Source organism: Mustelus asterias, chromosome 3, assembly GCF_964213995.1.
Source record: "Mustelus asterias chromosome 3, sMusAst1.hap1.1, whole genome shotgun sequence".
NCBI classification, from domain to species: Eukaryota; Metazoa; Chordata; class Chondrichthyes; order Carcharhiniformes; family Triakidae; genus Mustelus; species Mustelus asterias.
This window is the reverse complement of record NC_135803.1, coordinates 144,771,528-144,785,179: the sequence shown is the minus strand read 5'-3', so window position 1 is coordinate 144,785,179 and position 13,652 is coordinate 144,771,528. Positions and strand designations below refer to the sequence as shown.

The following is a 13,652-nucleotide window of genomic DNA, read 5'->3' as shown; positions in this document are numbered from 1 at the left end:
TGCTAAATAAGTGAACAGAGGCTGCCAAAACTGAGCTTCCACGAGGCACTGTGGTTCATCAGCAGCAGCAGAATTGCATTCAAACACAATCTGTAACCTAACAGCCCAGCGTATCCCCCATTCTATTATTATTCTCAAGCTGGGGACCAACCCTGGTTCAATGAGCAGTGTAGAAGAGCATGCCAGGAGCTGCATCAGGTACATCTAAAAAATTGATGCCAGCATATTGAAGCTCCAATGCAAGATTTACATGCAGTGGAAGCAGCATGTGACAGATAAAGTTAAGCGATCCCATATCTAAGCTCTGCTGTCCTTCCATCCACTTGTGGATGGTGGTGGACAATTAAGCAATTAACTGGAGGAAGCAGCTCCACAAATATCCCCATCCTCAGTGATGGGGGAACTAAACCACGTTAGTGCAAAAAAAAAGGCTGATGCTTTTGCAACCATCTCCAGCCACAAGTGCCGAGTGGATAATCCATCTTAGCCTATTTATGAGGTTCCCAGCATCATAGAGACCAGTGGTCAGTCAATTCAATCCACTCCACGTGACAATCCATTCCAATGCCTTCAGCAAGAAATAGCTGAAGGCATTGGATATAACAAAGGTATGGGCCCTGACAAAATCCTAGCTACAGTACTGAAGACTCATGCTCCAGAACTAGCCTCACCTATAGCCACGCTACTCTAGTACAGCTACAGCACTAGCATCTGCCCAACAATGTGGAACATTACTCAGGTATGTCCTGTCCTCAAAAAGCCAGACAAATCCAATTCAGCCAATTATTGCCCCATTAGTTTACTCTCAATCATCAGCAAAGAGATGGAAGATGTCCTTGACAGTGCTATTGATCAACACAAACTGGGCAATGGCCCGCTCACTATGCTTAGTTTAGGTAGTCAGAACCACCTGACTCCAGAATTCAATAAGAAGTTTAACAACACCAGGTTAAAGTCCAACAGGTTTGTTTGGTAGCAAAAGCCAAATAAACCTGTTGGACTCTAATCTGGTGTTGTTAAACTTCTTACTGTTTTTACCCCAGTCCAACGCCAGCATCTCCACATCCAGAATTCAATCCAGCCTTGGCCAAACTATGGACAAAAGTGCTGAATTCTGGACGCAAAGGTGACTGCCCTTGACATCAAAGCAGCATTTGACCAGTATGGCATCCAGGAACCCTAGCAAAACTGAAGTTAATGGGAATCAGGAGAAAAACTCTTCACTTGCTGGACTCTCACTTATCACAAAGGAAGATGATTGTGGTTTTTCAGCCACAGGACATTCTGCAGGGGTTTGCCAAGGTATGTTCTAGGTCTAATCATCTTCAGCTGCTTCAACAATGACCTCCCTCTGTAAGGTCAAAAATGGAGATGTTTGCTGATGATTTCACAGTGTTCAATACCATCAACAACCCCTCCGATACTGTCACGGTCTGAGCCTGCATGCATCAAATTCTGGATAGCATTCAGAATTGGGCTGATACATGGCAAATGGCATTCATTCTAAACAAGTGCCAGGTAATGAGCATCTCCAACAAGAGAAAAATCTAACCATCTCCCCATGGCTTTCAACAGCTTTACCATCACCAAATTCCCAACCATCAGCATTCGGAGTGTTTTTCATTGACCATCCATATGAAACACAGTGGCTTTAAGAGCAGATCAGGGGCTCGGAATGCCGTGTTGAGTAACTCCCGACTCCAGAAAGCCTGGCTATCATCTACAAGGCACAAGTTAGGAGTTTAAGTGAATTTTCTCCACTTGCCTGGGTGAGTGAAGCTCCAAAAACATTCAAGTTCATCACCATTCAGGACAAACTAGACCACTTGATTGGCACCCCACCCACTATCTTAAACATGTACTCCCCCATCACCGATCAGTCCAAAGCACCCATTAAACCTGTAGTACCATTGCCTGGCAGTTCCCTTCCAAGTCACACACACCATCTTGACTTGGAACGATGTTACTGTTCCTTCACTGTTGCTGGGTCCAAATCCTGGCGATCCCTTCCAAACAGCACTGTGGTGTATCGACACCACAAGGACTGCGGCAGTTCAAGAAAAATTCTCACCACCACCTTCTCAAGGTCAGTTAGGGATGGGCATAAATGCTCATCATGTCAGTGATATTCAATGCCCATGAATGATTAAGTATTTTAAAAATTACAGAAAATCCTCTGTGGAGGATACCGTTGCTCACTATGATGGAGCAATATGCACCTTACAAGTGGGTGATTTTGTAAATGGGTTTGAAAGATATTGCTGAGACAAAGTCATTAAAGCATTTATAATGAACAATAGATTGCACAAGCTAAATCTCAAAACATGGAAGGCTCTGGGAAAACTGCTATGTGTGCCAGGCTAGTGTCAAAGCAGATTCTTTAAGGTACAGTATATGGTGGATTACTAAGCGCTTCTATTATAAGAATAATGATGCAGCTATATCCACTATATTAAATTTACAACTCATTATGGAATCTCACGAAAAGCAAGAGCTGTTTTCTTACTATTTTTGATTGTAGGTTCAAAATAAAAAACAGTTGCAATCCGTAACAGGAAACATTCAAGCCTAAAGGTGAATATGCAGATTCAAGGAAGACAACAAAACAAAAGGGAAAAAAAAAGTAAAAATCATTGTCTCTGAGGAGAGGAATATACCCACCTTACAGTGGCACTGGCCATTAGTCTTGTTGCAATCGGGGTCAAATCCCTTATTGATGTCACAGTTGCAGGGTCCGCATGTTGGATTCCCCCACCATCCTTTGGGACACTGCTGGTCAATTCTAGATCGAATACAAAGAGAGGGAAAAAATGACAGCATTTACTATCTGTTGTGCAAAGAACATGGTGACATTTCTCTTCATTTTCATTTAACATTTTTCTGCTTGCTGATGCAGAACCATGCCAGTGAGCGAGGCAACATGTCAATTCACCCCCATGATTCGCGATAAATTCCGAATCCAGTCTTCAGTGTACCATTGAGATAGAAATAGAACTGGGCATGATTCAGTGACAACATCTTCGGATCATTGGGGATAAATTACTGCTCAGCACAGAATCACTGAAGGATATCGTGTATGTTATACAAACATACAAATTAGGAACAGGCATCGATCTTTTGGTCCCTTGGTTGTGTGCTCAATGCCACTATCCTGCCTACACATTGGTTCTATCGTTAGCCAAGAATCTACCATAGCCTTAAAAATCTTCAATGACCCAGCCTTCCACACGACACTCAGAAAGAAAATTCTCCTGTCTTAAACAGGGGAGTCTGTATTTTTAAACCATGTCCCCTGGTTCTGGTCTCTCCCACATGGGGAAACATCCTTTCAGCATCCTGTCTGTCAAACCCCCTCAGGATCTTTATGTTTACAAATAAAAGTCAAACTGAAATGGGAGTCAAAAATTGTTTCTATTCTATTGTGAATGATGAAATGTAAATCATTTCTACAATTTAAAAAATCTATTACCTGACCATAGGAATAGATGTAAATATACAGAGAGTGAGATGTGGAGGGGAAGGGAGAAAGAGGGCAAACACAAGAGACCAAGGATTCATGCACATGCACGGAAGGATATATCGTTATTTTGAGTGCAGCATTTTGACTATTTAAAATGCATGATGCTGAATTTCCTTTTTGATGCTGTACAGCTTTACCTGCACATTATCAATTCCATAATCACCTTCCAGAGTTTGGGGCATCTTAAAACAATATATACTTTGGGCAGGTGCAAGTGCTATTTGGGTTGGGGGTGGCCGGCAGAATGAGGGTGAATGATTGGTACAGTTTTTTTTTTAAACCATTGTCTTAAGCGGGCTGGCTGTACTGTTATATTGAAAAAAGCCAGTTAGCAAAGGATAGAACTGGAACCAAGCTTTGCACATGTTCATACAGTATTTATTTTCAAGTTACACATTACAAGCAAGCACCTCCTAACCTGACAACTATAGTTTCAGTCTGCCTATTTATTGTGCACATACAAATCCCCAGTTAATTTCCACCAACCACATACAACTAACATGCAGTTAACATGCACTTTCTGAAGATGGGCAACAAACACTGGCCTTGCCAGTGACTTTCACATCCCATGAATGAATACAAAATACATATCATGCACCCACCCACAGATGCTACAGAACTTCTTCATGGGTGAGCAGAGGAATGGAGACCTAATGTCACCTGGCACAGTCCATTGAGATTACAATGCTCTTTTACTGGAACCTACATATGTTTAAGCAATTCTTCATATTTTCCAGCCAAATTAGTCTCATAACAGCAACACTTTGTCCTCTCTAACTTCACACTCTAACAGAAATATATCACATTCCTTCATCCAGAGGCATTTTTGTTTTACCTGTGTTCACAGTATTGGCCGAAATGGTTCTCCCCACAATCACATGTATATCCATGCGAGGAACTGGGTTTGCGGCGGCAGACAGATTCATTTTCACATGGATTCAGCTGACAGGCATCAACACAAGACTCACCATAGTAACCTAAATATGAAACATTCTTAAATACATTAACCTTCAAGGTAACTCTGGGCTTTTTATCTAACAAACTCTTTTTAGGATTGGACTTAGTATTTCCAATCAAAATTGATGCAGTCCGTCACTTTTGACTAATAATTTGCTATTTGTCATGTGTCCAATTCAAAATCCAAATGTGACTAATTAGATTTGATTTTTAAATTGACATCGACATTGGACATGCAACCTCAGCACTCATATTCACAAGGTGTACTTTAATCTTTCTGTGCCTCTGTTGACAAATTTGCAAGGTGAAAAGCAGAGTGTGCAAGTGTGTTTTGATCACTGAGTGTTCTACTTCTTTGATTACTGAATAACAGTAGGTGTTTAGGCAAATATACGTAAGTATTTTTACCGATATTGTGCTAATGTATACAAGGCATTTTCTAGTAAAATGAGTGCTTTTGGCTTAAAGTGGCATTGTGGCTAGTCAGCAATACCTGTTGGACAAGGTTAAGTAAGTCCCATTCTAAAAAGCTGTGAGATATTCCAACACTGACACCATGTGTCACGAACTACCTCAATGTCTGCACAGCCATGCTGATGTGTGAATCTGTTTTGTTAATGCAACCAACATAATTACACTTAACACCTCACATACCAGTACAACACTGCTTGATGTTGGTTGGCGTGAATGGAAGAATGTGAATAACATTTGCATCATAAGATCCTTAGAGGTTTGAATGCAAAACGATCATTGCAGCACAATGTAACATGAAAGATCCGTTGGGGGATCTTAATAAGTTATTCTAAAATAGTCTTAATAAGGTTCAATATTTAATAGATATCTCAGGTCAATTCATATTTGATTTATGCCTGCTCTTTGGAGTTGCTATGGTCTAAAAATGTTTTTCAGTAAGATCAAACTCCAACTGCTTCCTAGCACCTGATTATTCTGGCATGGAGTGCAGTGATGTTCAAAAAATATCTCCCAGCAGGTCTATTCTCGTCCAGCAGTTTTGATTAGCCTACAAGTACGAGTGACCATGGAGATGCAACCAGAACAAATTGTACATGGCAGGTGTAAATTTGAGCCCCGGCTGTTTCCATTTTCTAGAGCGACCTATGCAATGACATTAAAACTTTTAAACTCATCAACCTCTCCACCCCCTGAATGTGAGAGATAATGCTCCTTTTCACATTATCAAAACCTAAAATTGTTGGAAGAATTCTGTGCTGAATTCTCCTGTTCAGTTTCAAAGTGCACGGCTCTACATAGCACAGATCCTTAAGAAAAAAGGAAATTTCAGCAACTATCCTCAATCAGTTCTCAGTTAGCTAATTAGGCAGAGGTACTGAAATTCACTCCGTGTCTTTGAGATAGAAAGGTGGGGCAGAATCTTACTGCCTTAGTGTACGGTGCAATGGTGGGACCATTTTAAGGTCGCAAACCCAACCTCCCAAATAGCAGCCTTCCAGTTGCTCTTCGTCACCAATTAAGAGCCTGCCTTCAGGCTCCCTGACCAATTAGGGAGGGTGGGCGAACAGGTTGACATGGTCATTTTGCCAGAGGAAGGACGCCTGTTTAAAGGGACCAGGGCACGTTTATATAAAAACTCAGTAGCACTTTCAGGCCGCAGCATCCTCCGGAATGGAGAGGAGACCTGGGAAAGCTGCAACTACACGCAACCGTCCGACCCCCACCTCCCCAAGTCTCTCTCTCTCCTAATCTGGAGACCCAGCTGAGGGGCGGCAGCAAGGTGAACAAAGCCCTTCTGTGTCAAGCTTAGCAGAACATAATGCAAAGGGAACTGTGATCAAACTGCATAGTGCTCTAGCCAGACTGCACGTTGAGCACTGCTTCAGTTGTTCAGGCACAAAGAGATATTCAAAAGCTGGAGGCAGTATGGAGAACAGCCATGAAAATGTTCCCTCCTATCCTAGTCTGAGATATGAGGAAAAAACAGGAGAAAGATTTAAGGTTTTCACGCTGGAGATATTTGTGCAATGATCGTAAAAAATATGTACAAAATAATAAAGGTACTCAAAAAAGGTACATCCAGGATATTGCTTTAAATTAAATCACCACTTAGAACTAGGGGACAGAGGTTCAATAACAACTACTTGCATATGTAAAGCACCTTTAACATAACAAAATATCCTAAGGCACTTTATAGGTGTTAACAAACAAAATCTGACACGGAAATATTAGACCAGGTGACAAAATGTTTGCTCAAAGACGTAGGTTTTAAGGAACAACTTAAAGGATGAAAGAGACGTAGAGAAATTTAGGGAAGAAATTCCAGAGCATAGGGCCTCGGCAGCTGAAGGCACAGCCTCCAATGGTGGTGGGATTAAAATTGGGAATGCTCCAGGCACTGGAACTGGTGGAAGCGGAGATGTTGCGGGAGTTGTAAGGCTGGTGGAAATCACAGAGATAGGGAGGTTATGGAATAATTTTAAAACAAAGATTATAATTTTGAAATCGATGTAGATCAGCGAGCACAGCGAAGATTGGACTAGGTGTGAATTAGGACACAGGCAGCAGAGTTTTGAACGACTTCAAGTTTGCAGAGGTAGAGCAAGAGAGACTGCCCCAAGTGGATTGAAATAGTCAAGTCCAGAGTAACAAAGACATGGACATAGCAGGTTCAAATTAACAAAAGGTAAGTTCAGGACTGACATCTGGAAGTTCACAGTGAACAATACATGGAATGAGGTTTGGATAGAGTAGTGGAGGGGAAACCCTGGAATCATTTAACACAAGCTTAGGTGCTGCAATGGGCAGACATGAGGGTTTTTCTGGATGAATGAACTAAAATGAATCTCATCTGCAGTGATCTTGTAGTCGGTGGAACTGTGCAACCTGTCAACTAATCCTTCTTTAAAAAAAGGTTTTGGGCATAGATAAGCTAATGCAATGACAATGAGGCAAATAAGATTATTCCCCTCCCGGTAAAAGACATGGAACTACTGCCATTTTTGCCAACAGTACCTGGCTCACAGGTACAAGAGTAATTCTGCCACTCGTCGCTGCAGTAGCTGTTAGGTGGGCATGAAGAGGAGTCACATGGATCAGGGATGGTGCAGCCGAGTTCCACGTTCATAGTGTGACTTGGCTTTGGCATTGCAATTCCGATAGAGGTGTCACCAAGACGCACACCCTGAGGGTAGGAAAAAAAACTGTAATCAATAGATGGAACCCTCCAGTATCTACATTTGCTCCAAAATCTCCCTCATACAGACTAAACAAAAATATAAATCTATACTCACCTATACCATTTATTTTCACGTCATGTTAAGTTAGATTAATGCACCCAACGAGAAACAGGACAAGCATAGGAGAACACACATTTATACACACTTAGAGTCTAAATTTTCTGGACTATATCTTATAGACTACTGAAGACAGGTATAAAACAGAATCAAATGAATCCACAAGGTCCCACATGCTGGTTTCAATGCTGAATTAGATAACCTAATTCGGAAGGAATGGGTTCCCTGGGCTAGGAATTGCAGAAGTGGCGTGGGGTAAGCAGAGGGGGATAAGATAAGTCAAGCAGCTGTTCTTATGATCACCATTTGTGGTTTCTACTTGAATGCAGGGAAGTCTGAGGAGGACTGGACTTAGCAACATTGGCCACAAACAGCCTAACCACGCTTGTGGGTCATGGAATCACAAATAAAGAATGCCACCTGAGATAGGTATAAAAGAGGTGCGAGCACCTTTGAAAATAAAAGCCTAAAATTTCCAATCTTGCCCACCCAGGGAGTTGTCACAGGTGGGATGGAAGATTTATTGGACAACAAAAGTCCATTGACTTTTGGTGGGATTTTCCATTTCGGCGGGACAGGAAAATCCCACTCATACCTCCTGTGTATCACTGTCTTCAGCAGAGAAAGAAATAGCGATTTTTTTTTTCCAAAGTAGGAATAAGGCATAAATCAAAATCATTGTAACACAGAGAAATTCATAAACACACATAGCACAAAGAGTGTGAATAGCAGGAAGACTGCTCTGACCAACGCACAGGAACTTGCTGAACTCTGCAGGTTGTAAAACCCTGTTTGAAAGCTTCCACAAGCATACATTTTCAAATAGAAATTACTGATCATAATTAAGAAGAACAAAAATTGGTTGGATTTTTTTCTCATTCCTTTGCTCAGGGAAACTAAATCCAATTGTAGCTGCCCTGAATGAGATTACCTAATTAATGTCAGTCAGGGATTGAAGGTAGATTCTTTGGTCTGATTTTCAGATATATCAGAAAGTGTCCTTTCACATTTGGCAATCTCCATCAGTCAAGACATCTTTCTGCCTTCTGTGATTCTAAGAGTCATTTTTTTGACCAAGGGACAGATCATTATTGACTGAAGAAATCAACTCTCCAAAGAACAGCAAATGGAATTAACTCCGAAATCAATATAATGCAGACCCTCTCTATATGGACAGTAACAGAGCATACATTTTGGACAAAAGCACCTACTGCATCCATCAGTCTGTCACAACTAGATTAAAATCTCTGGTGGTTACAATTTACAGACTGAACAGCCTGTAACAAACAGTAATTCCTATACCTGGATACAGCCATCCAATCCATTCTGCACTTCACCAGCTCGGAGAATCCCACCAACTTGAAGATGCTTCAACTTCAGCCCGTGTAACTCATTGCCAACAACAACTGTATCCTAGCAACAAGAAAGAAAATAATCAAAACCACAGAGAGTTTCACGATGGGGTTAAAACAGTCACTCAGAGACAACCTTTTTACAAAGCCATGTGAGCGGGTTTGATATGGCTGGGTCAATCATTGCATTGGGTTCCTTGCAGAGTAATTTTGGAAAATAAAGACTGTTTAAATATCCAGAATTAAGGAACAAAAATTGAAGGTTTGTGAGGAGGTCTGTACAACTTGTGTATTTTAGTGTTTCTTTATGCTGTACTTCTTTTCAAAGTTAAGGTTACATGATTAAGGCTGAGCTGTAACCTGGGAACTGCTCTGCTAATGAGATGTTAAAAAGCTTATAGGATACATTCTGTTTCCCAAGGGCTGAATGGCAGATGAAGGGTCAAAAATGTTATTGTAGATGATTATTTTAATCTCATGATATATTGTTTAAATGCACTGTGGATGTGTATACAATAAAATTGCATGCTAATAACTTGTTTATGCTCGGGGCCGGAGGTGGGTTGATTTGCATATGACTTGAATTTGGACATAGTCAGAATTCAACCTGGTTTTAGCATTAAAGAAACTAGGTGGTTTGCCTTGGAACTTTGTTGTTATTACATATCCTTTACTGATTGAATGGTTGAAGTATTAAATGAGTCGATTGTATCTACTCATTTAGTAGAAACAGATGATGTGAAGATTACACTAAGAGGGAAATTATGGGTAGGATAGTAATAAATAAAGATGATGCAATAGAAACATTAACATTACTGAAAGTTGGTAAATCACCTGATCCAGATGGAACGCATCCCAGGTTGCTAAAATAAACAACGGTGGGAATAGCAAAGGCACTTGTTACAATCTTCACTTGATACAGGAGTAGAGTTGAGGATTGGAAGGTTGCTAATGTTAAAGGGAAGAGGAATAAACCAGGAAGCAACAAGCCAGTCAGCTAACATCAGTGAACAGGGGAGGTTACTGGAAACCATAATTAAGGATAAAACAAAATTTCACTTGGAAAGGCATGGAAGGACAAGCATGAATTTGTTAAAGGCAAATTGGAGACTTTCTTTCATTTTTTATGACTAACTTCATCAAATTCATTAATGAAGTAACAGAGAAGGTTAATCAAAGTTGTGTAGTAGATTTCATATATAAAGATTTCGAAAGGTATTCGACACCATGCACAGAGAGTTAATTAAGATGATGAAATCCCATGCAATTAAGGGGAAAGTGACAGTATAAATACAAAAATGTGACAAAAAAACAAAGGGTTGTTGTGAATGTTTTATTTCCAGACTGGGAGCTGTTTAGCAGTAGTGTTCCCCAGAGGTCAGATTTGGGCCCATTACTCTGCAATTTTTATAAATGGCCTTGACTCAAGTGGAGGAAGCAGCAAAATTGAATTTGCAAATGAGACAGAACAATGCACTTTCAAGGGGAGGCGATAGTATGGTGATGTCACTGGACTAGTAACCCAGAGACTCAGCAAAATACTCTGGGGACCTGGATTCAAATTCCACCAGATGGTGGAATCTGCATTCTATAAAAATCTGAAATTAAAAGTTTAATGATGACCATGTAACTGTTGCGCGTTGTTGTAAAAACTCAGTTGGTTCACTAATGTCCTTTAGGGAAGGAAATCTGCCATCCTTACCCGTCTGGCCTACATGTAAGTAGTCTCACAACACCAGGTTAAAGTCCAACATGTTTATTTGGTTGCACGAGCTTTCGGAGTGTCGCTCCTTCATCAGGTGAGTGTCACCTGATGAAGGAGCGGCGTTCCGAAAGCTCGTGCTACCAAATAAACCTGTTGGACTTTAACCTGGTGTTGTGAGACTACTTACTGTGTTTACCCCAGTCCAACACCGGCAACTCCACATCATGGCCTACATGTGACTTTGGATCCAATGCAATGTGGCTGATTCTGAATTGGCGTAGCAAGCCATTCAGTTCAAGGGCAATTAGGTATGGGCAATAAATGTTGACTTGCCAGTATCCCATGAAAGAATAAGGGCGTGATAAGGATTGTTAGAGAGTTCAGGATGGATTACATAGGATAGTGGAATGGACAGAGCTTGGCAGATGAAATTCATTGTTGTGTTAAATGTGCATTTTTGGAGGACTAATAAGGAAAAACAATTCATGAGCAATGAGACAATTTTGAAATTTTTAGTGTGTACAGAAACCTTGATGACCACGCACACACATCCTTCACAATGGCAGGCCAAGTTGAGGGTTACTTGGATATTTAAGTGGAGGAATGGAACGTGATAGTAAGCAGATAATGCTGGGGTGTAATAAATCACGAGTTAGGCCTTAGCTGGAGTATCATGGACAATTTTGCTCAGGAAGTAAGGAAAAATCAAAAGGCCTCAGAAATGATATAAAAGAGGGTTACCTGGATGTTACCTGCAACGTGGGAGTTCAGTTAAGGTAGGATTGGGAAAGTTAGGATTGTTCTCCTTCAAACAGAGAAGGTTAAGAGGTAACCTAAGAGAAGCTTAGATAAAATAGAGAAAAACTATTTCCTCTGGCAATGTTAATAGTGTATCAATTGTGGTTAACTATTCGCAGGTGGAATGCATTGATTGGGTTGTCACTTGAGCATATAAAGGGACACTTACTGACACCATGCTGTGGTTGAGTGAGGGGTATGTTTGTGAATAAATCTAAAATGAGTAAAGATTGGCTCTGGATTCATCCTTCACCAACTGGCTGTCAGAAATATAACGGTCATTAACTAGATTCAAAGTCATTGGCAATAGATTTACAGGGGAGAGAAGTTTTCACTCAAAGTTGTTGGGATCTGGAATGCTCTCTCTACCTGATAAGGTGGCACAGCTGATTCCAACAATAATTTGAGAGAGTTGAACGAGCGCTTGAGAAATGAAGAAATTAAAGTTGCAAACAGAAAGCAAGGGATGGCACGGTGGCACAGTATTTAGCACTGCTGCCACTCAGCGTCAGGGACCCGGGTTCGATTCCCGGCTTGGGTCACTGTCTGTGCAGAGTCTGAACGTTCTCCCTGTGCCTGCGTGGGTTTCTTCCAGGCGCTCTGGTTTCCTCCCACGGTCCAAAAGACGTGCTGATTAGGTGCATTGGCCATGCTAAATTCTCCCTCAGTGTATTGTGACATTAGTGTACCTTTAAGAGATTTTTTAAAACAATGCTCTCTGCAGTTCACAGCCTTAGATGATGTCATTGTTGCCAAACTGTCTATGAGGAGTCCCTTTATTGCTCCTTAAGTGACTTGAATGGGGGCTGTTAATTTTTACTTTGGGATCTTTTATGACCCTGCATTGTTAGGAGGAAGAATGATTGGCAGGTCAGTTGACAGGAACTCTTTCATCATCAGTTTTGAGCTGCAAGCTTTAGTTTTAGAAGGGGCATCAAGCTGAAAAGAAGTGTCTCTTTCTCTCTCTGGTTTTGGAAATTGTGTTAGTTAGCTGAAAGCAACGCATCTTGCCTTCCTGAAGGAAAGAATCTGCTATTGGTTGCTTGCCTAGTGTCTCCCTGGTGTTCTGGGAAGCTGTTGTGACTTCAAACTGTCCCGGGTGTATCAAGAGGACTGCTAGAATATACAAGACTCAGAGTTTTCAATTCTCCAACCCAAAAGGGCTCGGTTCCAGTTTCACATGTCACGTCTTTGCTGTGTTAAACCTATGGGAAGGGTTTTGTCCATGGCAAGGGTTTTTTTGTTTGATTGAAACATCTTAGAGATATTTGTTAAGGGTTATAAATTATTGTGGTTGTTTGCTTTTGTTTGTAATTGATAAAAGTTATTGCTAATTTTCTTTCCATACATGTTAACTATATTCTTAATTAAACTTTGTTTGATAAAAGCTCCTTAGTGGGTTATTTGAATCATACCTGAAGTGAAACATATTATGCTTATCCTAGCCAAATTCAAGGTGCAAAACTTATGAGCCAGGTGGGTTCCATAAAACACTTTGGAGTTTCTGACCTGAACCATAACATTATCCAAACAAGCGCCAGAATGGTGACTAAGGGATTTTCACAGTAACTTCATTGCAGTGTTAACGTAAGCCTACTTGTGACTAAGAAATAAACTTTAGGATGTGGGACCAAGCATGACTGCTCTTTCCAAGAGCCAGCATGGGTATGATGAGTCGAATGGGCTCCTCCTGAGCTTTCACTTTCTAAACAATTTCCCCTACATGATAGAACTCTCCACAATAGCAACAAATGAATCAGTCTGACCTGATAAAGTCCAAAATCAATAGTGATGGTTGCTATGTATCGTATATCACGCCCATTCCTCACATCGCGTAGCTCCAGTTGAAGATCATGCCACCTCCCATCATTCAGTGGCATTCTATTCAGCAGCAACCTCACAGTCCGACTGGTCCCTCGATTGACAGCAAATGATAGGTGACCCGAGTCCAACTGAAAACAATTCAAGAGCAGAAAGTTTAGAACAATTAGAAATTATGGATTAGTTTATCAATAATAATGTGACAACACAGAAAAAAAGCAGATTTTTAT

The 13,652-nt window shown here is 40.9% G+C and overlaps 1 protein-coding gene across 1 annotated transcript in view; it reads right to left on the bottom strand.

The window, feature by feature from the left end:
* celsr3 (cadherin, EGF LAG seven-pass G-type receptor 3) overlaps nt 1–13,652 on the bottom strand; it is a 269,844-nt gene that overhangs the window by 90,381 nt on the left and 165,811 nt on the right. The window contains exons 11-15 of the mRNA XM_078210174.1: nt 13,368–13,553; nt 9,049–9,159; nt 7,466–7,634; nt 4,356–4,497; nt 2,662–2,782 (exon numbers count right to left, since the gene is read on the bottom strand). Of these exons, the coding sequence (XP_078066300.1) occupies nt 2,662–2,782; nt 4,356–4,497; nt 7,466–7,634; nt 9,049–9,159; nt 13,368–13,553 (729 nt within the window). The remainder of the gene's footprint in view (nt 1–2,661; nt 2,783–4,355; nt 4,498–7,465; nt 7,635–9,048; nt 9,160–13,367; nt 13,554–13,652) is intronic.